The sequence below is a fragment of the Mirounga leonina genome, unplaced genomic scaffold, assembly GCF_011800145.1.
Source record: "Mirounga leonina isolate KUSES-001 unplaced genomic scaffold, KU_Mleo_1.0 Mir_200, whole genome shotgun sequence".
NCBI lineage: Eukaryota > Metazoa > Chordata > Mammalia > Carnivora > Phocidae > Mirounga > Mirounga leonina.
In genome coordinates, this window is record NW_023270503.1 from 27762408 (window position 1) to 27788252 (window position 25845).

The 25845-nt window shown below is 52.4% G+C and overlaps 3 protein-coding genes across 6 annotated transcripts; 2 read left to right on the plus strand and 1 right to left on the minus strand.

The window, feature by feature from the left end:
* Positions 1–937: 937 nt before the first annotated feature.
* On the plus strand, positions 938–16149 carry WNK4 (WNK lysine deficient protein kinase 4). 4 transcript variants are annotated; one of them, XM_035027181.1, is made up of 19 exons: positions 1076–1693; positions 3341–3513; positions 4497–4717; positions 5034–5191; positions 5679–5767; positions 5858–6074; positions 8021–8285; positions 8535–8656; positions 8884–8942; positions 9040–9157; positions 9432–9548; positions 13041–13178; positions 13734–13788; positions 13892–14484; positions 14564–14624; positions 14718–15126; positions 15210–15409; positions 15576–15673; positions 15781–16149. In XM_035027181.1, exons 1-19 carry the CDS (start codon positions 1076–1078, stop codon positions 15781–15783), a joined length of 3714 nt encoding a protein of 1237 aa, XP_034883072.1. In that variant the 3' UTR covers positions 15784–16149. The 4 variants fall into 4 exon arrangements, with proteins under 4 accessions (XP_034883070.1, XP_034883072.1, XP_034883073.1 ...); XM_035027182.1 differs by having other exon boundaries at positions 13895–14484; positions 15781–15944; XM_035027179.1 differs by having other exon boundaries at positions 938–1693; positions 15576–16075.
* Positions 16150–16703: 554 nt separating this feature from the next.
* On the minus strand, positions 16704–17801 carry LOC118024935 (cytochrome c oxidase assembly factor 3 homolog, mitochondrial). The gene is made up of 2 exons (XM_035027183.1): positions 17552–17801; positions 16704–17208 (listed from the first exon to the last, which is right to left on the minus strand). Exons 1-2 carry the CDS (start codon positions 17763–17765, stop codon positions 17102–17104), a joined length of 321 nt encoding a protein of 106 aa, XP_034883074.1. The 5' UTR covers positions 17766–17801; the 3' UTR covers positions 16704–17101.
* A 331-nt stretch (positions 17802–18132) lies between these two features.
* On the plus strand, positions 18133–25077 carry CNTD1 (cyclin N-terminal domain containing 1). Its single transcript, XM_035027184.1, has 7 exons — positions 18133–18301; positions 21414–21489; positions 21750–21918; positions 22856–23018; positions 23476–23620; positions 24240–24336; positions 24907–25077. The coding sequence occupies exons 1-7, from the start codon at positions 18133–18135 to the stop codon at positions 25075–25077; spliced, it is 990 nt and encodes a 329-aa protein (XP_034883075.1).
* Positions 25078–25845: the final 768 nt, after the last annotated feature.

A 25845-nucleotide genomic window follows, 5' to 3' on the forward strand; every position in this document is an offset into this window, starting at 1 on the left:
AGGAGAGGGGAGAGGCCTTTGTCCTTTGTAAATGAAAAGGTCCTCCAGTGCTGGCAGGCTCCAGTGAGCCTGTGGTTTTACATCTGCTGGGTGGGCTGTGTGGGGGAGTGCTGATGGAACACAGCTTGGGGACGGACTTTCTTTCTCTGAATTGGAGCAACTTAATGGCTTCCCTTTCCCTCACCATCTCCCCGCATGAAAGTCCTGAACCACTCTGAAGCCTCTCCCTCCATCCTTCTGGTCTGGGTGGGGTAGTTGAGGCCAAGGGGAGCTGAAGGGGTGTAAACCGGATATGGACTTTGGTTTATTGGGAACTTTGGCAAACAAGGAGGAAGGAGAGCCCACATAGCAAAAACAGCTACTGTGGCCAGGGCCAGGCTGCGGCCAAGGTAGGGGAGGTGGAGGGTATGGGTGACCGGGTCCTTGGCTTGGGGGAGGGGCTTGCCCTGGGGTGCGCACACCCATCCCTGTGCAGCCTAAAGGGACAGCGGCTTGGGAGAAAACTAGACCGTTCCTCTGACCTATGTTTTGTCGGCCTGGGGCTACCCCGGGCAAACAGGAGGGGGTGGCGCTACCTTATCTGGGGCGTGCAGGCCGGTGGTAACCTTCCCTTGTACCACCCCCCTTTCTAGGGCCCGAGAGCCGCGGTCACGTTTCCTCTCCCAGTCCCAGCATCGTGCCTCCCCCACCCCCCGCTCCCAAACAGGTTTGCGCCCTCAGTGCGGGAAGACACACCTCCGTCTCGCACCCGGTCCGCCTCGGAATGAGCCTGCAGGCGGGTGCGCCTGGAGGCGAGGGAGGGGAGGGCCTGCGGCCGGGGGCGGGGCGGCTGAGGTGAGGGGCTGCGCACCCGGCTCCGCGCGCGCGCGGCTGGCAGCTCCGAGGGGGCGGCCCTGGTGGGGGGGGGGGCGGTGAGGCCGGGGGGCGGGGCCGGGGCGGGGCTGCGGGGAGGGCGAGCCGGGGACTGGGGGCCCCAGGAGCTCAGCCAGAGCGCTGCGCACCCAGCCGGTCCGCCTGTCAGGCCGCCGCCTCTCCAGCCGCCCGGCTTACTGCCTTGCGGCGCCGGCCCTTCCTCATGCTGGCACCCCCAACCCCCGAGACTGCGGTCCCCATGTCCCAGGCGGAGGCCGACCTGGCCCTACGGCCCCCGCCGCCTCTCGCCGCCGCCGCCGGTCCGCCCCGCCTTGGGCCCCCTCCTCGCCGGGCGCGCCGCTTCTCCGGGAAGGCTGAGCCCCGGCCGCGCTCTTCCCGTCTCAGCCGCCGCAGCTCAGTCGACTTGGGGCTGCTGAGCTCTTGGTGCCAGCCAACCTCACCCGCTCCGGAGCCCCCTGATCCTCCGGACTCCGCTGGTCCTGGCCCCGCGAGGAGCCCACCGCCTAGCTGTCAAGAGCCCCCCGAGGGCACGTGGACCGGGGGAGACCCCGTGAAGGCTGCAGACTCCGCGCGTCCAGAGCTCGCGGGCTCTGCAGGAGGCCGGGGGCCCCGGGATCCGCCGACAGTCCCCGAAGCCGCGGCTCGGGAGCGGCAGCGGGAGCAGGAGGAAAAGGAGGATACGGAGACCCAGGCAGTGGCAACGTCCCCGGACGGCCGATACCTCAAATTTGACATCGAGATTGGACGTGGCTCGTTCAAGACGGTGTATCGAGGGCTGGACACTGACACCACGGTGGAGGTGGCCTGGTGTGAGCTGCAGGTGCGGCTGGGCGCCCTTCTGTGGCACCTCGGGATGGGACCCTTTGGAGGTCTTGGGATGAGAAATCTGGGGGACGGCAGCAAGGGAGAGATCTATCTTTCCAGTCAAATGTCCAGACACTCCTGCCCACTCCCCTTGGCTCTCATGATCAATGGATCTGGCTGATTCTGGGCTGCAGAAGGATAAACTGAGGCAGAGGGTGTATGGTGGCTTCCTTATGGGTTTTGGACTTTTTTTAAAAAAAGATTTTATTTATTTATTTGACAGAGACACAGCAAGAGAGAGGGAACACAAGCAGGGGGAGTGGGAGAGGGAGAAGCAGGCTTCCCGCTGAGCAGGGAGCCCAATGTGGGGCTCAATCCCAGGACCCTGGGATCATGATCTGAGCCGAAGGCAGATGCTTAATTACTGAGCCACCCAGGCGCCCCGAGTTTTGGACATTCTAACTTTAAAGTCTCTATACTCAACCCTGAGAGTTGGAAGATACGATGCAAAATCGGGTAGGGAGCCAGTTCAGATCTGAGGGGTGACTGGCCCACCAATCTCCTGCAGTGGTTACTATCTCTTCCTTTCCCTTTCCTCTTAGTCTTGAGACCCTCAGTATGACTCTGGTTCTCCTCCTCCTTCACCCTGAATCTTTGCAGGGTAGGAGGCTGGGATGATGGAGGCCAGGAGCTGGGGCAGGATCCTCTCCACTTCCAGAAGATTTAGAGCGGTGGTGGCAGGATGGGGCCCTCCCAGGCCCCTTCTGGAGCAGTCAGACTTCTAGACTTCTCCATAGCTGGGGAGGGGGGAGACAGACAGCTCCAGCCCTGGCCTGAGTCCAGTCCTGCTCCTCATCCCACTGTCTACCTGGGCTCTCCCTTCCCAGACCCAAAGGCACTGAACCCAGCAGGCTTTAGGGGGATGTTGGTGTGAAGGACCTTCTTTCCATGGAGGGAAGACCCAGTTAAGTCTGGGCCAGCAGCTTTGGATTTAACTGGGGGGCAGATCTGGGTAAGGGTCCTCCCCTCCAGCCCTGGCACTGGGCTCGCCCCTTGTGCCTGCCAATGCCAAGCCCCAGGCTCTAGGCCAGGCACGAAGAGGTGGCCAAATGGGGGGTGGGGTGGTGATGAGAAGGGGGCGGGACAGCCATGGGGCAGGGGGCGGTCTCCTGGTGCCTGGTCCTGGATCTTTCTCTGTAACTCCCTCTGCAGCCCTCCTGCCTCCAGTCTGGATCTAGCAGTTCCCGGTTTCCGGGGCCAACCCCCTTGAAGGCCCCAGTTCTCTGCCCGCTGTCAGCCTGCTGCCCGCCTGCTGCCTGCCCACTGCCAGCCCTGGGGCATCCCCTCCCACCCCACGGCTGGCCCGGGAGGCCACAAAGGCGCTATTGAGCTCAGGGCTCCTGGACCGGGCTGCATAAAGGCCCTTGTGTCCAGCGGAGGGTCCAGGGGTGGCCCCAGGCCCGGGATGGGTGTGTCCTTATAGCAGCCTGAGGGGGCGGATCGAGAATTCGAGGTATACAGCCCATTGGGCAAGTGATGACCTAGCCTCCTCCTTGGGCTCTAACCCTCACCTCTCCCCCAGCCCCTCCCCATGTGCCCCTTCCTCCTCTCCGTGGGAGTCCTGAGCCTGTCGTGAACTTGACCCCCGTCCCCTACCCCACAGACTAGGAAACTGTCTCGAGCCGAGCGGCAGCGATTCTCTGAGGAAGTGGAGATGCTCAAGGGGCTGCAGCACCCCAACATTGTCCGCTTCTATGACTCGTGGAAGTCAGTGCTGAGGGGCCAGGTTTGCATCGTGCTGGTCACCGAACTCATGACCTCCGGCACCCTGAAGACGTGAGCTCTGTGCCTGGTGGTAGTGTTGGTTGGTGGGAGAGCTGGTGGTGGGAGGTCCCCACTGCTTCTGGAACCTCTCCCACGCTCCTCAAACTCTATATTTAGGTCCAAAACCAGGCTTGCTACCTCTCACCCGTCCCTACTGTATCCCTGCCTTACTGAATGGCAGTGTCCACCCAGCACGCCAGCCAAAACCCGATCTCCCCAGATGCCATCTTTATCTCCATTCTGTGCATCCGCCTTCCCCCGTCAGTATGTCTCCAAGGCCTCCTTATAATTCCCCACTCTGCCTTCCCAGTTCCATCCACTGCCACCTCACTGGTCTGTAGCCCTGCAGCAGTGCCCTCTCGGGCCTTCCCCAACTCTGCCCTCACCTTTCCAATCTATCCTATCTTCCTGCAGTCTGGGGAATCTCTCCATTCCTTAAAACCCCTTCAAGGCTTCCCACCACCCTCAGGTTAAAGCCCACACTCTCTAACCTACTCACAGAGTCCTTAGGACTTAGCCTCATCTTGAACCTAGATTCCTCAGGAACCGAATTCCCAGGACCTCCTCCCACCCTGCCCTGTCGCTGTCTCCATGCCTTTCAGCACAGTGTCCCCTCTGCCTGGAAAGTCTCCATCCCTTCCCTTTTCACCCCTGAACCCCTACTCATTCTTCAGGACGCAACATAAAAGTTATTTCCTCTCTGAAGCCCTCCCCCACGCCCAGGGCGGTTAGTCATCCCTTCCCGCACTCCCCAGCCCCTTTGGCGCAGCCCTACCTGCAAGTTTACTGCCGGACCCGTTTTGCACTCTCACGGCTAGCTCCCACGCCCCGGACTCAGTTTCTCTCTGGAGCGCGGCGAGGACCTGAGCTAGAATAATGCTGGCAGAAGATGTGTAGGCGGTGGTGCCAGTGGGACCAGGGGAACTTCCCAGCGGGGGTCCCCTCCCCCGCCTCCGTGTCCCCGCCGCGACCCTGGCTACGTGCCTTTCCCCCAGATACCTGAGGCGGTTCCGCGAGATGAAGCCGCGAGTCCTTCAGCGCTGGAGCCGCCAGATCCTTCGGGGGCTTCATTTCCTACACTCCCGGGTACCCCCCATTCTGCACCGGGATCTCAAGTGCGACAACGTCTTTATCACGGGCCCTTCAGGTTCCGTCAAGATCGGCGACCTGGGCCTGGCCACGCTCAAGCGCGCCTCCTTTGCCAAGAGCGTGATCGGTTAGTCCCTCCAGGATCCTTGCTATCCCCCCCTCCCCCCGATCCGCGTCAGAAGAGAGCCTGGGGGCCCTCTCTTCCCAGCAGGGCCCTTTGAGTTGCACGGAGTTAGAAGAGCATGGGGAACATGGGGAGACCTATAGCATCCTTTCCACCCACCCCCAACACACACACAGTGGGGAAGTGTCCGTCACTATCACTTCAGAACTCTCCAGGTTGCCCCCTCCCCGCACCCCCTGGCTAGCTGTTGGTACGCCCAAGAGGAGGGACGAAGCCAGAGGAAGGCTCTGTAGCCTGATGCCTGCTGTGGATCCTACAGGGACCCCGGAGTTCATGGCCCCTGAGATGTACGAGGAAAAGTACGACGAGGCCGTGGACGTGTACGCGTTTGGCATGTGCATGCTGGAGATGGCCACCTCAGAGTACCCTTACTCCGAGTGCCAGAATGCCGCCCAAATCTACCGCAAGGTCACTTCGGTGAGAGGGGGTGGGGAGGACAGAGAATTGCAGGTCACCTCCCATTTTCCTGCCCCAACCAGCCCCGCGGTCAATGCCGTTTCCCTTAAAGTAAACAGGCTAGGCACGAAGATGCTCTGGTAAACACTGAAGGGTATTGGATGCACACACGCCCCCCCCCCGCCCCCCGCCCCAGTACTAGCTGTTTAGAATAATAATGTGTGTAGCGCTCCCTAGAGTTTACAAACGATTTCACATCTGATCTTTCACCCGCAGGGTGAGCAGGGAGGGCCTCTTCTCTGCCCTGCGCTTTACAAATGGGAAAACTGGCACACAGGGAGACTTGTTCAAGGTCATACTGTCGATACATGGGGGGACGGAGATTTGAAATCAAACCGTCTAGTAGCTGTCGCGGTGCTTTTAGGATTGCACGCCCTGTTGCCTCGGGCGGGATGGGGGGCAAGCAGAGCGCTGGGGCGCGAGGCCTCATGCAACCCCTTTCCTCCAGGGCACAAAGCCGAACAGCTTCTACAAGGTGAAGATGCCCGAGGTGAAGGAGATCATTGAAGGCTGCATCCGCACGGATAAGAACGAGAGGTAGGGTGGAGGGGGCAGGGTGTGTGTTGGGGGAGACTGGGGGTGGGGGACGGGCTGCGGCAAGGCTCGGCTCACCCGCGCCGCCCTCAGGTTCACCATCCAGGACCTCCTGGCTCACGCCTTCTTCCGCGAGGAGCGCGGCGTGCACGTGGAGCTGGCGGAGGAGGACGACGGGGAGAAGCCCGGCCTCAAGCTCTGGCTGCGCATGGAGGACGCGCGGCGCGGGGGGCGCCCACGGGACAACCAGGCCATAGAGTTCCTGTTCCAGCTGGGCCGGGACGCGGCAGAGGAGGTGGCGCAGGAGATGGTGAGCAGAGGACAGACTGCCCTGCGGCTGGGCTTGGGGGGGGGGGGGGGGGGGGGCGGGGGGGGGGCGGGGGGGGGGGCGGGGGGGGGGGGGGTGGTGGCAGAGGCACCCAGCTCAGCCCTCTCAGGGTGTCTTGTAAGTACCCCCTTGCCCCTCCCGCCTTAACACACCCACACACACACCCAGTGTGCAGACTCGCTGAAGATTTCCTTTTCCAGATCAAGCCTGGGGTCCTCCAGCCTCCCTTGCTCTACTTCCTGCTGATCCAATTTTCCTGGAATGCTCTTTTCTCCAATTTATCTAATTATTTTTCTCTTTTTTATCCTTCCCCCACCTTGTCGTCTCCCCCCCCCCCATCTTCCTCCATGCTCAGAACCATGAATTTCAGGAAACCTGTTCCCTCTAGAGTCAAAATTAAATGCTTCTTTCCACTTCAACAGGTTCTCCATTACAGGACCCACCACCGTCGGTCTTGTTTTATACCAGGAGACATTCCTGTCTCTCTCCTCTACTAGACTATAAAATTCCTTGAGGGCAGAGACTGTGTTCTGTTGATTTTTCTATCTCTGACAGTGCTTGGCACATGGTTGGAGCTCTTTAATAATCCCCCATTTGTACATGGTTTAGAGCACTTTCACATGCATTCGACTGTTGTTACCAACCCTGCATGGAGTGATTTTATCCTGATGTACTGATGAGGAGATGGAGGGCTCAAAGAGGTTGAATATCTTGTCCAAGGTCCTCAGCGAGTAAGCGGCAGAGCTAGATTTAAACTCAGGCCGTTCAGATTTTAAGTCAGATCACCCCACCCCACCTTCTTTACATGCATAGTGAAGCTTGTCCTTGAGATGAATAAGGAGATGATGAACAGAAGCTTCCAGACCATAAGAGGCATACCTGGGAAGTAGAAGATGCAGAGCTGGTTTAGGAAGGCCGGAAGTGGGTGCAGGGAGGAAGAGAGTATGACATTCCCCCCTCTTTTTTTTTTTTTTTTAAGATTTTATTTATTTATTTGAGAAAGAGAGTGACAGAGAAAAAGCATGAGAGGGGGAAGGGTCAGAGGGAAGAAGCAGACTCCCCGCCGAGCAGGGAGCCTGATGCAGGACTAGACCCTGGGACTCCGGGATCATGCCCTGAGCCGAAGGCAGACACTTAACCCACTGAGGCAGACACTTAACCCACTGAGCCATCCAGGTGCCCTAGTATGAGATTCCTGATAGAAAAATGGCAGTTGAGGGGCATTGGGCCCTGGGATCAAGCCCCTCATCAGCAGGGAGCCTACTTCTCCCTCCCCTGCTCCCCCTGCCTGTGCGCTCTCTTTCAAATAAATAAATAAAATCTTAAAAAAAAAAAAAAAAGGAAAGAAAGAAAAACGGCAGTTGAGAGGGTGGGGATCATCTATGGTAGGTCTGGGTCAGGAACCTGAGAATGTGTTTGAAATGTGGCATGAGAGCAGGTCTCCTTAGCACAGCTCACACCTGACCTGGGATCAGATCTGATCCATTACTTACAGGGATTCTTGATGGTGACACTATTGCCATCTTTATTTGGGGGACTGTCCTGTGCATTATAGGATGCTGAGAAGAATCCCTGGCTTCTACTCACTAGATGCCAATAGTACTGTGTTGTGACAGCTACAAATGTCCCCAGATATTGCCACACGTTCCCCCTTGCTCCCTCAGAGCAATGGACCTACTAGCTAACCATGGACTAGTCACAGCTTTACGTATGTCTGAAATGGAGCTAAGACCTACCTCAGAAAGTTGTTGGGAGGATTTAATGATGGTGATGTAAAGAGTTGCCAGTTAATGGGCACAGTGCCTAATCAATGAGTGTTAGTGCCCTTTCTCCTGGAGAAATACTCTGGAGGCCCCAAGAAGGTGTCCTGACGTGTCTTTGAGCAGAGTCCTCACCTCAAACTGTGTTCCTCACCCTCTTCACTCCAGGTGGCCCTGGGTTTAGTCTGCGAGGCTGATTACCAGCCAGTGGCCCGTGCAGTACGTGAACGAGTTGCTGCCATCCAGCGAAAGCGTGAGAAGCTGCGCAAAGCTAGGGAGTTGGAGGCCCTCCCCCCTGCACCAGGACCCCCACCAGCAACTGTCCCCATGACTCCTGGTCCCCCCAGCGGCTTCCCCCCTGAGCCTGAGGAGCCAGAGGCAGACCAGCACCAGCCTTTCCTCTTCCGCCATGCCTCCTACTCATCTACCACCTGTAAGTCACCCCTGACTGTGGGATTTGGGATGTGACCTAGGTCCCAGAACCCTTGGCCTCTGCCCCCCACCTGCCCAGAAGTTCAATCCAGCAGCACCGTCACTTACCCGGCCTTCCACATCTAGCCATGAAGTTCCTTCTGGGAAAGAACTCCCACAGCTCCAGGCCCCTCCTTGCTCAAGCAGCCCCCCTGCTTAGCCACCAGTCCCCTTTACTTCCCCTTTTTTGATCCCCTCCCTCCCCCACCAGCGGATTGCGAGACTGATGGCTACCTCAGCTCCTCCGGCTTCCTGGATGCCTCAGACCCTGCCTTTCAGCTCCCTGGGGGGGTGCCATCCAGCCCCGCTGAGTCCCATCTCTGCCTGCCCTCGGTGAGAGGGGGTCACGTGGGGGGGCTCCCAGCCAGTCCAAGCCTATGACCTATCTTTCTCCTTGTGAAACCCAACCCCATGACCTCGCCCCATGTCCCTGGAAATCCATCACTCTGTCCTCATCTTCCTTAATTCCCTCTGCCTAGTACCCCAGCACCCTTGACCCCATTGCCCTGGATCCCAATGATTATCGTCCTCTGACCTCATGAACCCATTTCCTATTTCAGGCTTTTGCCCTATCCATTCCACGTTCTGGCCCTGGCAGTGACTTTTCCCCAGGAGACAGGTAGGTTCTGGTAGGAGTTGGGGTGCTGAAGTGAGACATATGGCGCTCTGGGGTCCCAGTGTCCACTCTGACACTCCTATCTCCTTTCATTTTCCAGCTATGCCTCAGATGCAGCGTCAGGCCTTAGTGATGTGGGAGAAGGGATGGGACGCATGAGGAGACCCCCAGGGAGAAATCTCCGACGCAGACCACGATCCCGGCTGCGGGTCACTAGTGTAAGAAAGGGGCACAGGGGATGGGGAATAACCTACAGGACCAGGAGGGAAACTGCCAGGGGGGAAGGGAGGTCAGCCAAAAAAAAGGGGGAGAGCAGTATGTGACTGGTACCCTAGAGGCAGCCAGTCTCGTTTCTAACACCAGAGTTTGGGGACAGAGTCTGCTTCTCTCCAATTCCAATGTGGCCACTGCCACTTGATTGGAGTGGGGTGGGGACATGTGATGAGGACAGAGGGCCTGACATCCTCCCCTCTGCTGACTTTGAATCTGAAGGTCTCAGACCAGAATGACAGAGTGGTTGAGTGCCAGCTACAGACTCACAATAGCAAGATGGTGACCTTCCGATTTGATCTGGATGGGGACAGCCCGGAAGAGATCGCAGCCGCCATGGTGAGGGGGAGAGAGATGAGGACAGAGTCTTTGGGGCTAGGACAGGAATCTCCCGTCTGATGTCCCCTGGTGCTGAACTCCCCCTTCTTCCCGCCCAACAGCAAGGGTTTTTATTTTATTTTTTTATTTTTTTTTAATTTTGAACAGCAAGGGTTTTTAAAGCACAGTGACATTGAAGACATCTCTGCCCTTGTATGGGGGAGATTTTTATTTATTCAGTGAGCTTTGGATCCTCGGCTGGAGCAATCTGATGACATAGGGTATACACAAGTGCTGTGGTCAAGTACATGCTACACATGTGATCCTGTGTCTGTGAGTAAAGGGTGGCCTGGGGCAGCAGGGGGAAGAGGCAGAACTTATCCCAGGTCTTGACAGAACAGCAGTGAAGACCGGAAGGGGCGGGTCTAGAGGAAGTACAGCATAAGCAACGGCATGGAAGTAGGGAGTGACTTGGAATGTGGGGCTTGCGGGGGGCTTCATGTCACTAGAACTAAGGAGAATTGTGGGAGCAAGGTTGGGCATGTAGAGTAGGCACAGATTACAGACAGTCTTAAGAGTTAGAGTGTAACATGGTGAGAATAGGTTTTAAGAAGACCATTCTGCCATGGGACGTGGGAGAGGGTTGGGGGTAGGGAATCCAGTTGGCAGAAAAATACAAGAAACTACAAGTGGTTCAAGGAGAAAATGGATTATGGGGAAAGGGAGGAAGAAAAGGGGTGAATCTGAGGCTTGTTTCAGAAAAATAAGTTACTCTGTAATCCAGGCATTTATTGATGTAATATGGTGCATGTAGTAGATGCTCAGTAAACACTGGCTGAGTTGAAATGATAGGGAGTTAGGGAGAGGGGATATCACAGGTGACTTGTAGTGTGGAGAAGCTAGTGGGAGCAGGCCATTAAAGGAGAGAGGAAGTTGGAATATGAAAGCAGGTTTTCTTAGGGGTGATGATGAGCTTGAATGACAGAGGGGCAGGCAAGATCCTCTCTAGGAGCAGGATATGGTCAGGCAGGGGCTGGATCTAGGATCCATAGGTGGATCTAGGAGTTGTCAGCACAGAAGGGAGAGTGAAGGGAGATGAGCTTGCAAAGCCAGATGCAGAGAGGGTCTGAGAGTGGGTCTCAGCGGATACCCTCTTTTCTGGGGTGGGGTGGAATAGGTCACCAAAGGACACAGAGGTGGAGCCTGAGAGGCTGGAGGAGCCCCAGAAGATGTTAAGGAAAACTGAGTGAACAGAGAGTTTCAAAGAGGTGATACAGGGTGAAGCCTGAGGCAAGACCACACTGGCTTTTGTCAGGAGAAGGTCTTTGTGGGAGACCAGTTTCAGTGGAGTAGGGGAAGTGAGTGCCAGTGGTGAAGGAGGGAGGGGAATGAGAGAAGAATCAGGCTTCAGGAACTCTCTTTAAAGCTTCTCCTCCATCATGTCATTCATCTTGTATCCAGGACAAAGACAAAATATCACTTGGCACACAGGCTTATCATCTTTCCTCTAGCCACACTGGTTTCTGAGTGGTCCTCTGAAGAGGCTGGATGCCTTTCCACTCCTGTCTCCATCTGCTCAGGGGTCTCTTGCCTTGAAAGGCTTTACTAGGCTTCTAAGCCCACTGAGATTCCACACAGCCAAAGTGACCTCCCCCCCAATGGACCACAGGGTCCAATGCCCTCTTTTCTCTCCCTACCATTCTACCCTCCACCCCTCTGCAGCAGAATTCTCCTGAGACTTGGATTTGCTCTTGCTTTTTGCCCCTACACCATTAATGGGTAGCCACCTGTGCTTAGAGTAAGGTCCCAATTCTGGAGCATGGCCTTTGAAATTCACAGTACTCCCAGCTCTGCTCTGGTCTTCACTGCTTTGTGAATGTGCTGTGTGCTTTCATGCCTTAGAGCTGTTACTCATGCTGTTCTCCCTGCTCTTCTCTTCCCAAAACAGCATGGAACAGCGGAAAGGGTGGGCTTTCACATAAGACCTGAGTTCAAGGGCAACCCTTTCCAGTCCCTTCCCTCTTCGGGAACTTTGTACTATGGCTCAATAAACTTAGTATCACTCAATAAACTTTGCTTTGTTCCCCCCCCCCCCCAAAAAAGACCTGAGTTCAAATTTCATCTCTGTTATTCACTAATTCGGTGAATTGGAGCAAGTTTTTTTTTTTTTTTTAATTATTTATTTATTTATTTGAGACAGAGAGAATGAGAGAGAGAGAGCACATGAGAGGGGGGAGGGTCAGAGGCAGAAGCAGGCTCCCTGCCGAGCAGGGAGCCCGATGCGGGACTCGATCCAGGGACTCCAGGATCATGACCTGAGCCGAAGGCAGTCGCTTAACCAACTGAGCCACCCAGGCGCCCTGGAGCAAGTTTTTTTAACCTCTCTGAACCTCAGTTGCTCATCAGTAAAATGTAGATTATAATACTCATTTTGCCAAGATGTTCTGATATAGTATATAATTTATAAGAAGTAATAGATGTATGAGAAATGAAATTATATGAGAAGTATCCACACATGATAAGTCCTCAAGGAAGGGTTGCTTTCTTACTCATTCTTTAAGGCTCAGCTCTGTGAAGCCATCCCAGCTTCCCTTATCCTCCTGGGTGGCATGACCTGCTCTCTCTTTGGAATGGCATTTTAAAAAATTGCGGCAAAAAAACACATAACATAAAATTTATCATCTTAACCATTTTTAAATGTATAGTTCAGTAGGGTTAAGTATATTCATATTGTGAAACAGATCTCCAGAACCTCTTCATTTGCAAATCTGCAACTCTGTACCATTAAACAACTCTCCCTTTCTTCTTGCTGGTTTAGTATTTTCTCTATACCTTGATCATAATGCCTTTCCTACCATGGGCTGACTTGCAGTATATTATCTATATATGTGTCTCTTCCACTAGATTTTGGGCTTCTTTGGGACCAGGACTTTGTTCTATACTTCTCTGTATTCCTCACCTAGAACAGTGCCTGGCATATAGTATGTGCTCCAGTGTTTGTGAAATTGAATTTACATTTACCATCGATTGCCTTATTTTTACTTAACTTTGTGGGTGTGTGTGTACGTGAGCCTGGATAGTACACTTCATAAGTCCTGCAAGAGCAGGAGTTGTGTCCAAAAGCATAGGAAGCAACAGTGGAAAGAACTCAGGCTCTGGCTTTAAGACAAATCTGGGTGCAAATCCTGTGATTTTAGGCAGACTGAACTTAACCTTTTTGAGCATGGGGATGTGACTACAGACCCCAGAGAGCCGTTGTTGGTGTTGAATGAGATAAAACCCTCAAAGCATCTGGGCTATAATGCATCCTAGGAATGTTAGCTACTGTCCTCCAAGCTGTAGTTCTCCTTACACCACACGGTGCCTGGCATACAGTAGATACTGAATACTTGTTTAAGTTGGTGGTTGGCAGAGCAGTGGGGTGAAGGGATGGCTTCTAAAGATCAGTGCAGCGGGGAAGGGAGGAGTAGGATCACTGAGCCCTCCTTCCCCTTCCTGCTGACCCCTTGCCAGGTGTATAACGAGTTCATTCTGCCCTCGGAGCGAGCCGGCTTCCTGAGTCGTATTCGGGAGATTATCCAGCGAGTGGAAACCCTGTTGAAGAGAGATACTGGCCCTGTGGAGGCTGCTGAGGACCTATTGGGCCCCCAGGTCAGACCCCTCTGGTCACCTCCACCTCTCTGCTCCAGACTTCATTGCTCTCTGCCTTCACCAGTCCCCTTGGCTGTAACTCCTTCATCTCTGGGACCCGAAAACAATGGCTCTTACCCCATTTGAGAATCTGAGGAAAGCTGTGGGCACTTGTTCTAGAAAAATGTGTTCAATGCATACTTTCAACTCATTATTTTGATAGAATTTCAGACTTACAGAGAGAAGTTGCAAGAATTGTACTAAGAACTCTTAGATACCCTTTGCCCAGATTTGCCAGTTGTCAGTGTTTGGTCACATTAACTTTATCACTGTCTTCCTCCCTCCCCTCTCTCTATGTATGTGCACATATTATTTTTTCCTGAACCACTTGAGAGTAAATTGCAGACATCATACCCCTTTACCTGTAAATATTTTAGCACATACACTTTTGAGTGCCTTGAAAGTCCTTTATGGACTCCTAGAGGTTCATGGGTCCCAGCTGAAGCCCACTCTGAATGTCCCCTCTAAGACTCAGCTCTTCCCCGCTGTGACTGTGAGCCCCATTCTCTCCCTCAGGAGGAGCCAGCACCATTGCCTGCCCTCTCGGGCCCCCTCCCAGACCCATCCCGTGGTATGTACTGAGTTCTGTCCCTACTCATCACAACCCTTGGGGTTGCTCCTGGGCAGGGCCTACAGAATGGGGGACTGGGAACTCAACACTCCTTCCTTGCCAGCAGAGTTCCAGAGCAGCACCTCCCCGGAGCAGAGGAGCTGGGCAGCCTTCTCCACCTCCTCATCTTCTCCTGGAACCCCCTTGTCTCCTGGAAACCTGTTTTCCCCCGGAACCCCTGTTTCCCCAAGTCCCATCTTCCCCATCACTTCTCCCCCATACTCCAGCCCCTCCCCATTCTCCCAAGTGTCTTCAAATATCTTGCCACACTCCCCCGGCTCTCCACTTGCGTTCTCCCCCAGTGCTGCCCAGTTCCCTAGCCCAGCCTCTCATTCTCTGCATAGCTCAGTCCTCCCTTCTCCGCCTGCCTTCTCTCCCAGTTGCTCCCAGGTGACTCTTACTCCTCCTTCCTTTCCCCCCTGCCCCTCCACCTCTACCCTCCCCTCCACCACAGCAGCCCCTCTCCTCTCTCTGGCTAGTGCCTTCTCACTGGCTGTGATGACTGTGGCCCAGTCCCTGCTGTCCCCCTCACCTGGGCTCCTGTCCCAGTCTCCTGCAGCCCCTCCCGGTCCCCTACCTAGCCTGTCCCCGCCCCCTCCCCCTGCTCCTTGTGGCCAGGAGAGGCCTTCACCCTCAACAGCTGAGATGGAGAGTGAGGTGAGTAGGAAACCAAGAGGGATGGTTAGGGGCACTCCATTCTGGATCATTTCCCTCCTCATGGACCCACACTTTGTAGGCCCTGCCAAGTCCTGCTCGGCCACTCCTGGGGGAAGCCAGACTAGAGCCCATCTCTGAAGGTGAGGCCTCTGATCACTGACCCATTATTCTCACTTCATATCCTGCCTGATTTCTCTCCCTCCTTCCGTGACTCCTTCCTTGTCACTCGACAGAGAGGAAGCCGCAGCTTGTGGGGCGTTTCCAAGTGACTTCATCCAAGGAACCAGCTGAGCCTCTTCCCCTGCAACCAACATTCCCAACTCTCTCCAGTTCCCTGAAGCCTCCAACCCCTCAGCTGACCTCGGAGAGCTCAGACACAGAGGATAGTGCTGGAAGCGGGCTTGAGGCCAGGGAGGCTCTGGCTGAGAGCGACCGTGCAGCTGAAGGCCTAGGGGCTGGAGTTGAGGAGGAAGGGGACGATGGGCAGGAACCCCGAGTGGGGGGCAGCCCCCCACCCCAGAGCCATCCCAGCCCAGTGTGGATGAACTACTCATACAGCAGCCTGTGTCTGAGCAGTGAGGAATCCGAGAGCAGTGGGGAGGATGAGGAATTCTGGGCTCAGCTGCAGAGTCTTCGGCAGAAGTGAGTCTGGGGAGGAAGGACAAGAGGTGGACTCGGGAGAGCAAAGTGTGTGGCTAGCGCTCATGCTCCCGGTGTATCCTCAGGCACTTGTCAGAGGTGGAGGCACTACAGACACTACAGAAAAAGGAAATCGAGGACTTGTACAGCCGGCTTGGGAAGCAGCCCCCAGCGGGTATCGTGGCCCCGGCTGCTATGCTGTCCAGCCGCCAGCGCCGCCTCTCCAAGGGCAGCTTCCCCACCTCCCGCCGCAACAGCCTGCAGCGCTCTGAGCCCCCGGGCCCTGGTGAGACTGCAGTGGCCCAGCTCCCATCTTTCCCGGGTCCCCTTCCCTACTGATCTGGCTTTCTTACAGGCCCTGGGGGTCTGCCCCTTGGTTTGGGGAGACTAGCCCCCGCCCTGCCGTGGCCCGTTCCCTCACTCAGTGCTCTCCCTCCCCATCCTGCACCCAGGCATCATACGAAGGAACTCCCTGAGTGGCAGCAGCACCGGCTCCCAGGAGCAGCGGGCAAGCAAGGGGGTGACATTCGCCGGGGATGTTGGCAGGATGGTGAGGGCGGGCCCAAGGGAGGGCAAGCCCAGGGAATGGTAACTGACTGTAGCTTCACCCTCCTCCCATCCTGGAGGTTTCTTCAGTGCTTTTTCTTTTCCCTCCAGTGAATTCAGAACAGAAGCCATGTGTCTCCCCCACACCAGGGCCCACCATGGAGCTTGTGCTCTCAGAATCTGCTGACCAACACAACTCTGCAAGAAGACCCCAGTACTGAGGGAGTAGAAGGCCAAAGGGGCATGGAGAGTGCTGCTCCATTACAGGGAAGAGCCAAACATGTGGGAACTATTTCCTGTGTGTGGGTATCAGTTCTGCAGCCTCCCATCCTCATGCCTCCACCTCCCCAGCTAAGGGTCAACCACTAAGCAATCCTACTCAAGCCCTGATGCTTCTAGAGGGCACACTCCCAGCTGAGCAAGTGTAGGGGGTGTACTCACACTAGAATTAGCAACAGTCAATAAAAATGCTGGAAACTAGGATTCTGTGACACTGTATCTGTTGTGCCTTAAGAACTGGGGGTAAAGCCTTGTGGGGTAAGGGAGGGGAAAATTCAGAAGGGACTCTCCTCACAATGGGAAGCATGGCTGGCAGCTGCCCAGCCTTCTGCCTGCCTGCCAGCAGTTCATGAGGAAACTGCAAGGTCAACGATCCACTTGACCAAGCTAAGATCTCATCCAGACCCCACCTTAGGCCTAGAGAGGCAGGCCCAAGTGGAAATTAAAAGAAGGAAGGCTGTCCCTCATCTTTCATCTACCCCTCTCTCTCGGAATGGGAAAAGGCAGGAAAGTTGGAGGTATTGGTTTTAAGGGTAGAGGACAGAAGAGTGACCTTCCCTCCCTGAAGACGTGGTTCAGTCTCACAGCCCAGTGACCCACCCTGATCTCTCCCTTAAATCAGGTGGAAAGATCTCACGGGAAAAGTAATTCTAGTTAAACATTTACAGCTCCCCGGGGCAATACCACTGCTGCAGCTAGTGCCCATGGAGCTTTCCAGCATAGTCATGCCATCCCTCAGCCTGAACACACTCATCTGGCTCCAAGAGAGGTGACTCAGTTTATTATTCTCAACCTAACTCCATCTTTCCCACTTTAGGCTCCAACACTACACAGAGCTGCCACATCCACAACAGCTAAGCCCCTGGGAGGTAAAGAGGGTAAACCACAAAGTCAGAAATCCTGAGAAAAGCCAAGGTCATATAACTCTCAAAGAAACAAAATACAAGAAGGGCTCAGTGACTGCACACAGTTTGTGTAAAGTGGGCAATATTCCCTTGACCTGAACAAATGCAAAAAATTCTTGGGCTCAATCATCGTCCAAGGTCGAGGCCAACGATGCTGTGTGCAGGCTTCGATTCCGACAGGGTCATGGGGCATCATCCACCATGTGAAGGGGCTCCAGCAGGTTGGAGACGTGCAGTGCCCATCCGGTTCAGGGGCCTGATGCCCTCGCCAGGGCTCGGGCTCGGGCAGCTTTGGCTTCATCCTCCAGCTCATCTAGGAAACGCTCCTGGGACACGGAATAGAAGGTGTAGCCATCTGGGGAAGTGGGTTCAGGAAATCTCTCGGAGTATGCATATTGCCTTTTCCCAGACTTTCTCCACCACCCTTGTTACTCTTTCACCCTCCCAAATTAGTGGCTCGATCTTCTGCCCTCTGCTTTTCTGAGCCACGACCCCGATGCCGTTATTATTAATAAATCATATCAAAAGAGCATTTTAAAACGACTAAGATACATTAAACGCTTGGCTCGGCATCAGAAATGGCCACGACTTTTACAACTCGGGCTCTTTTTAGCACCCCCACACTGCCCTACTACGCGCCTCTGCTCCCCTTCTCCTGCCCCCCTAGGCCATCCTGAGCCTACAGTCTGGACGGATACAAATAGCTAACACCAGGGCCCCGATGCCCAGGCCGGTCACGATGTTCCGGGTCCGCCGCTGTGGCAGACTCTTCTGCCACTGGGCGAGCTGCACCTGCCGCATGAATTGCAGCTGCTCGGGAGTCAGCTTCTCCCGAGTTGGATCGATGCGCTGAGCCACAGGGGCCTTTCCACTGTTAGCATGGAGAGGGTCACCAGCACCCGGGGTTGCCATGTTGCCGCTCCGCCCTTCTTAGTCCCAGGGCGCGAGGCTTCCTGGGAACAGCAGTCCGGGGCCGGAGCAGGGGACGCTGGGAGTTGTAGTCCGCGTTTTCTTTCTCGAAGCGAGGGCGGCTCTTGGCCTTAGGGGAAGAGCCGGGGGGGAGGGGGCAAGCGGCCGAGCTTTCTGATTGGCTGAGGGGGTTCGCGGCCGTTGGGGCGGGAAAAGGCTGTGGAGGGCTCGAGGCCGCGGTGGGACGTGGGTTTTCCTCACACTTGAGGTGAAGACAAGCACGCAGAAGGCAAAAGGTTCTGGAGTGAAGCTAAGGGGGTCGGTTTATGGATCCAGTGAGCCGTCCAGGTGTCCCCAAAGGCTTCTGAAAATGGATAGACCTGTGAGGTCAAGATTGGCCTCCCTCAGTGACGTTCGGTTCGGGGCTGTGGCCACAGAGACGATAGAAGACGCTCTGCTCCACCTGGCGCAGCAGAATGAGCAAGCCGTGCAGGAGGCTGCCGGCCGGATGGGCAGCTTCAGGGAGACCCGGATCGTGGGTGTGGACGCGGGGCTGGGGAACCGGTTTCATGGGAGACTTTGAGGCACCGCCCTGGAGATTCAGTTGACCCTATTCATTCAAATAAGTGTTGTTAGTAACTACTAGATGCCAGGGGCAGGGAATGGAGTGATGAACGAGAGCCACCAACACCCCACCCTTGGTTTCAACCCGCACCACTTGGGAGAGCGGGACAGAACGGAGATTCAGTCCCTGCTTTGGAGGCTATTAGAACAAGTCTGGAAATGACTAGGTTCGAGGACCGTTAGATAAGTGACATACCAGATAAAAGAAGCTTTTTTTTTTAAAGATTTTATTTATTTATTTGAGAGAGAGAGAATGAGAGAGAGCACATGAGAGGGGGGAGGGTCAGAGGGAGAAGCAGACTCCCCACTGAGCAGGGAGCCCGATGTGGGACTCGATCCAGGGACTCGATCCAGGGACTCGATCCCGGGACCCCGGGATCATGACCTGAGCCGAAGGCAGACGCTTAACCATCTGAGCCACCCAGGCGCCCAAAAGAAGCTTTTATGGGGATTGAAAGGAGTGATAGGGTGAGGTGAGGGCAGGAAGAATTAAGGTAGACCTCGAGGAAGGATGACATTTTGGTTGGCGAAGGTGGAGGAGAGGGACAGCGTTTCTACCGAAAGGGTATGATAACAGGAGTAAAGCCATGGAAATAGAGAAGCTTGGGGTGAGTGTGAGTACAGTGTTTAAGTCCAGGTTGTCCGGAGCATGTGGAAGAATAGTTGAAATTAGGACCAGAAAAGTAGTTTGGAGGCATTCCGTGTGGAATGCCAAGGGGAGGAGTTTATATGTAGCTTAGTAGGGAAACAAGAAGGCATTGAAGGTTTTCAAATATGGGAGTGATGTGACTTTAGCCTTTGCCCCAGAAAATGTGTTGGCTGTGATGTAAAGAGTGGTTTGGAGTAGAGACAGGTAGGAGGGAGGTAGACCAGTGGAGTCTGTGTCAGTAATTTAGGCAATAGGGCAGAGGGAATGACAAGGGAGGATGGATTAAAAACATTTCAGAGGTAAAATCTGGGGCTCTGCAATGGATGAATTTAAGAGGTGAAGAAGGCAAAGATGAGCATGCCAAAGGGTGAGCCTAGGAAAATGGCAGTATAGTGCCACTGAGAGAAACACATTCATTTAAAAAAGAGAACAGGAGGAAATGTGACCGTTGTTTGGGAAAGGAACAGCTTTGGTTTTTGGATCTACTGAGTTTCAAGTGCTTGTAGAACATCTAAAGGAGGGTTTCTAGTGAGCTGTTTAAAGAGTAAGTCAGAAGAGAGGTCAGACCTAGAGACAAAGGTTTAGGAGGTATCTTCATAAAACTGACAGAGAATGAGTCTGAGAGGGAGAAAAGAGAAGCAAGTCAAGGACAGTTCCCTGGGAGACATTTTGTGTTCAGGCAATTGGAGTAGGAAGAAGAGTCATGGAGGGAACTAAAAATATGGTTGGGGAGGAAGGAATAGAACTAAGACACCTTTGGAAGCCAAGAGAGTTTCCAGAAGGATGATGGTCGGCAGTTTCGCACGCCTCAGGGATATGAACGACGGAATAAAGGTTGCAAAAGGGTGATGCTATTTAATAATTTGGACATATTTGCTGGCCTTTGAGATCATTGTTTTAGCAAGTTGGGAAAAGTAGAAGGCAAACTACAGAACATTCAGGAATTCATGAGGAAGTGGAAGCAGCAGGTTTAAGCCAGGCTTTCAAGAAAGTTAACAGTGATGGAAACTAAGGAGATAAAAGAGCCCTAGCTTAAGAGGATAGAAGGGGAGGGTCTTTCAGTTAACAGATGGGTGTTTGTAGTGCAGGAGGGAGAGCCGGTAGGGAGGGGAGGCATAATCATCATCCATTGCACCTAACCCTAGCTCAGTTTTCTTGGCAAATTAAACTAGAAAATAGAAACAATCACCCAGATAATTCAGACCCAAACCAAACCAAAACCAAACTATATACTCACACACAAACAAAACAGAAATAAGGTCTAAACTCCAGCAAATGAAACGACTAATAACATAATTATGTGTTCTAGGATATTTTGCTTAATTGCTTAAACTAATTATCTTCTGCATTGGGCACTGCTAGCAGGGCTTTAGTTTCTGTAACAGTAAGGTTTTATACATATGTATAACATGTGTCAAATAGACTGTTCAACTTTGTGCTAGCATGACTTCTACGTGCCTAAGAAAGTCAAATTTTCTCTGAAGACACATGGTCATTTGACTATGCGTAATTCTTTACTGATCAGTGCTAAAAGTCCCAAGTTCTACAGGAGCTTCCTTTGTTGAGAAGTAACAGTTACCCTTGTTTCCACCCTCTAATGATATTGCAAACTAAATAAAATTCTATCTGGGGCTGTTCTTTCAAAGAGAAACATAGGCGGGCTAAGATCTTGCCAAGGTATCTTGCCCTTCCCACCTCCCCAGTGACTGTGCCCCTCACACCAAAGTGGGCTATGTTCCCTGATTTAGGGGCTATTTCTTCAAAACAAGCCACTCCACAGTAACAAACGTGCTCCTGGGGAGAGGCTCAGCCACCACGGATTTACCCAACAAACCGGTGGTGGGGAGATGGTGTCCGCTGTAAGGTGAATCGTGCTTGTAAAGCGATGGGAGTTCTCCAGAGGGTGGTTACTAAACAAACAGTGTTATAAAGAATATTGAAGCTCCAGGAGGGACTTTTCCGTTCCTGTCAACATTCCACTGAAAACAGAATATACGGGTTACGGTTTTTATCCATCCAAGATTCTCCCTTGAAGCTGGAGGTTCCCAGCATGGTGTAGAGGCCACCTCGACCAGCTGGTATGTTTGTGTGTAGCTGGCCAAGCCTTTTATCATCTGAGACCCACAGGAAGGCTCAAGGGTCACTGAGGGGGCTTGGTAAGCCCTTGTCTTTGGCGCTCAGTCAGCCTCCTTTTCATGCCTCTGATCTGCCTGTTGGCAGGAAAGGGAACTCAGCTCAGCTTGTGTTGTTTCAGTCTCCTTTCTCACCCCCTGACCCTCTTCCCTTGGCCCCATCATGGCTTTTACACGATGCCAGGAGTTCACAGAGTGGTTTGGGTTGCACCTTGTGAGTTACTCTCTTCTTTCTTGTTTTGGCAGAGTTTGTTTTTCTCCTGTCTGAACAATGGTGTCTGGAGAAATCCGTGAGCTACCAGGCTGTAGAAATCCTAGAAAGGTAAAACACTGAGCATAGGCCATTGTGAGTGGTACCTCTCAGAAGGACTAATGTACTCTTAAAAATCTTAAAAAAGAAAAAAAAAAGTACAGTTGCCCTTTAGTGCGAGACCTGGTTTGGCACCCTCTATTACTTGCAAATGTCCATGTCTCAGCCAGGGACTGAAATTGGGGAGGAGGAGATACCCCATAGTTTGCAGCACAAACTCCCTTTAGTTTGATGAGTGTGGATTGTTTACTCTCCCCTTCCCTTCCTTATAGGTTTATGGTTAAGCAGGCAGAGAATATGAACAGGCAAGCCACGATCCAGCTGAGAGAGAAGAAGGAGGCTCAGAATTGGAAAGCTCTGAAAGAGCAGCTTTTCAACAAGTTTATCCTGCGTCTTGTGTCATGTGTTCAACTGGCAAGCAAACTTTCCTTCCACTACAAAGTAAGGAGCTGGGGTCCCTCCTGGGCACCTGAGTGTTAGCAGAAACCAGCTCGTCCACAGGCAACTGTGAGAAACCTCCTCCTAAGCTAGGTGTTACTACTCCTGTGGAAATTCCAGAGTGCAATTATGCTTCCTAAATAAGCACACCTCCTACACACACACACACACACAGAGTCACACAGAGGCAGTTTTTAAATAGCCTGAAGTTATGTTCCCAAAGTGTAATTGCTGGACAGATGCCATCATTTATACAGGTCACCTTTCCTCCCCTTGGGCTCAAGGACAGTTTACGTAAGGTGCCTGAATTGCCAACAGGCGTATCAGTATTAAAGACAAACTGTTACATTTATAGAGGATAAAATGTTTCCATGCCCCTACCCACTGCCTGTATGATAAAATAACATTCCCGCAACAAAGATTCACTGTCTTCTATGGCCAGAGGCTGCACTAGGTGCCATGGGTACAACAAGTAAAAATATTGCCTGCGCACTCAAGGAATCTATTATCCAGTGGGAGAAGACACACAGGCAAATAATGTGGGAGGGTGCTCCGATTAGTGTAGTGTACCTCTGTGGCCTTGGAAAGTCAAGGAAGTGTATTTAGAGAAAATGACTTATTGAAGGGGGTAGGTAGGCGTGGGTAGGAGATGGGTGGATGCTAAGAAAGAGGGAGAGGAGTTCAGGAAAGCAGGGAGAGAGGAGAGGGAGGGCCCAGACACAGGAAGCAGCACGTGTACGGGCTTGGAGAACTGGACAGGCTCTGGAACTGCAAGTAATCCTATATGACAAGCGTGGGGCGTGAGGGGCAATTGCCAAGAGAGAAGACGCGATGAAGGCATGGGCTGGATTGTGAAAAGCTTTGTATGCTATGCCAAGATGTGTGACCTTTAGTCTGACACCCTTCTCTCTCTCCCTCTGTTTTGTTTTTCTTTGCTCAGATTATCAGCAACGTTACAGTCCTGAATTTCCTCCAGTCTCTAGGGTATGTGCACACTAAAGAAGAACTGCTGGAGTCAGAGCTTGATGTTTTGAAGTCCCTGAACTTCCAAATCAATCTGCCCACTCCCCTGGCATATGTGGAGATGCTTCTGGAGGTTTTAGGTACTGTATTAAGTGTGTCAGGGGATGTGGGTTGGAATCTTCCATAGAAGGCAATAAGAATGTGCCCAGGGGCTTGGAAGCAGTGGGCAGAACCTGCCGATGAGAAACAGCAGGAAGCCTGGGATGACGGAGTCTGGTACCTGTCAGGGAAGGAAATTCAGGTCTCAGCACCTGGCTTCTATTTGGACTCACTAGGCACTCTCTTATTGCAGGATCAAAGAGGTGATTTTCTAGAGAGGCATGAGATAAGAGGGGAACAAACAAATATACTCTAATTGTATATACACGGCAGATGGAGATTTCTCTATCTCTCCCTTTATCCTTTGAAATTGACCTCCAACTAAAGAGGTTTCCTACAGTAGAACACATTAGCTCAAGAGCTTTGTCACATGTCGGTGGTGATTATGCTCAGAGAGGACCCACTTACCACTCTTTGCCATGCCCATACCCCATCTAGGATACAATGGCTGCTTGGTCCCGGCCACACAGCTGCACGCAACCTGCCTGACCCTGCTCGACCTTGTCTATCTCCTGCATGAACCCATATACGGGAGCCTGCTGAGGGCTTCGATTGAAAACTCCGTACCCAGTCAGCTGCAAGGGTAAGGCAACTCCTTTAGGGTAGGCCTCTTCCAGAAACAGCAAGTTAGGAGCACACCTCGAGAACATACCACGGGAATGGAATTTACCCAATAAGGCATCCAGTCCACAGATAACCTGCGCAGGTTACCCAGTTTTAATGAACTCCCAGTATGTTGCTTAGATGCAGATGACTGAGCCCCATCAGCAAAAACCCAAAAGGATTTTGCTTTTAAATTTAAACGACTGCAGGTAATTAAAATACTTTCTTTTTCATAGTTCCTCCTTTACTTCTGCTTCGATTTGAGATTACTAGACTGCCTTTTAGCTGCTTAGGAAAAAAAGCCAGTCACAGGGTGGCGACTTGGACAAAAGTGTTTGATTACTGTAAAGTCAGACTGGTAAAAAGGCTCACAGTTGCAGTTACATTTGTTAGGGAGACAGATGGAACAACAAAGGCGGATAAACCAGTCAGGATCCCAGGTGGGTTAGGGGAGGGGGCCAATTAGCCATTTCCTTCCATATCTAAAAAAGTCCAAGATGATCAACAAAAACAACTCATAGTTGAAGTCCCATGGCCCTAGGATTTGGAAGATGAAGTTCCACTCAAGCTCCAAAATTAATATGGTTTTAATCTCTCAGGGAAAAGTTTGTTTCAGTGAAGAAAGACTTCATGCTGTTGGCAGTAGGAATCATTGCAGCGAGTGCTTTCATCCAAAACCACGAGTGTTGGAGCCAGGTGCGGACCACTGAGCAGGACTGGCATGATCAGAATTCACTTAATAGAAAGCATTCTCCCATCGGTTAAAGGAAAAGGGAAGACAACTTGTAAAAAATAAGTCGAGACCCAGCATGAGGATGAATAAGCAGGATTTGGGGGAGGAAACACTAGGGTAGGTCTGAAAAGCGCTCTCCAGTTTTTTCCCCTTGTGGAACTAGAAATGGAGGATCACGTTCAGCTTGTTCCTTTCCCTTTCTGATGATAACCCAGTTATGTTCAGGTCCAGTAAGTATATCCTCCCCAACAGAAGACAATGTCTAGGCCCAAATGCCCTCATCATATTTCAGAGACCTTATCTCTAGAAATGAACTGTCTAGCAGAAACTTTCCAGGCTAACACTATCAGGGTAAAGGGATCCTAATGTCATCTGGCCATTGGCAAACACTGGATCTGGATTTAATCTTCTCTGTAAATGCAGAGAAACAAAAAAATTTACATCTGGCGTGAGAGAACAGCCCAAGCGTGCCTCTCTGTATGCTAAAACATGCTGAGATTATGTAGTAATACTAAATCTGTCTGTCTCTGAAGGTTGTGGGGCATTTGCAGAGCATCACTGGCATTGCCTTGGAAAGCATTGCTGAGTTCTCTTATGCAATCCTGACTCACAGCGTGGGAGCCAACACTCCGGGGCGACAGCAGCCTGTTCCCCCCAACCTGGAGGCCAGAGCCCTGAGGGCCACCGCCTCCTCCAACACATGAGGCACACTCAAGGCACGGAGTAGAAGCAGTCTTCTGTCATGCCCTCCTTTTGTTTACTCTCAGACTTGGGACAAAAGTTCCGAGTATCTTTTGAACTAAGTTTTGTATTCCAACTCCATGCTCCTTTTTCTGCGTCAGAGAAAGAGTTAAAGTTGACAAGCATGTCCTTTTTGCCGAATCAGACTGAAAATGTCAAGGAGCTGGGAGGAGACAGAACATTAGTGAAGTTGGTTCGTTTTTGTTTAACGATATTTATAGCTTTTCCTTAACTGTTCATTTCATTGAGAGAGAACACCAGACATGGAAATTAGTATTAACCAGGGGCCTGAAAACTGGGACTGTTTGGGTGACCTTGACTGAGCATCAAGGAGGCAGCCTTTATCTCCCCTTAAAGTTAGCTTAACATCTCTGTTCTGTCTTTGAGATGTACACAAACGGGGCTTCCTCTACAGCTGACTATTTCCACGAGTCTTTTTTAAAACTAACACTAATCCATCTCTAAACATGTTTCGACAGGATTTCCACATACTTGCACTTGAACTCAATACTCCCAGAATATAAAGTACTCTATCTTAGTCAACAAAAAACCCAACAGCACACCTCTGGGCAGTTATCAGACTGCAGTAAATATTTTATTACAAATAATTAAATCTTTCCATAATGTCTCAGACAATATCAAACACCATTTCATATTTCTAACAGAGAGCAGAATAGGCAGTCAGCACGAGAACTGAGAAAAGACAAGTGTTAAATTTCAAGCTTCCAATC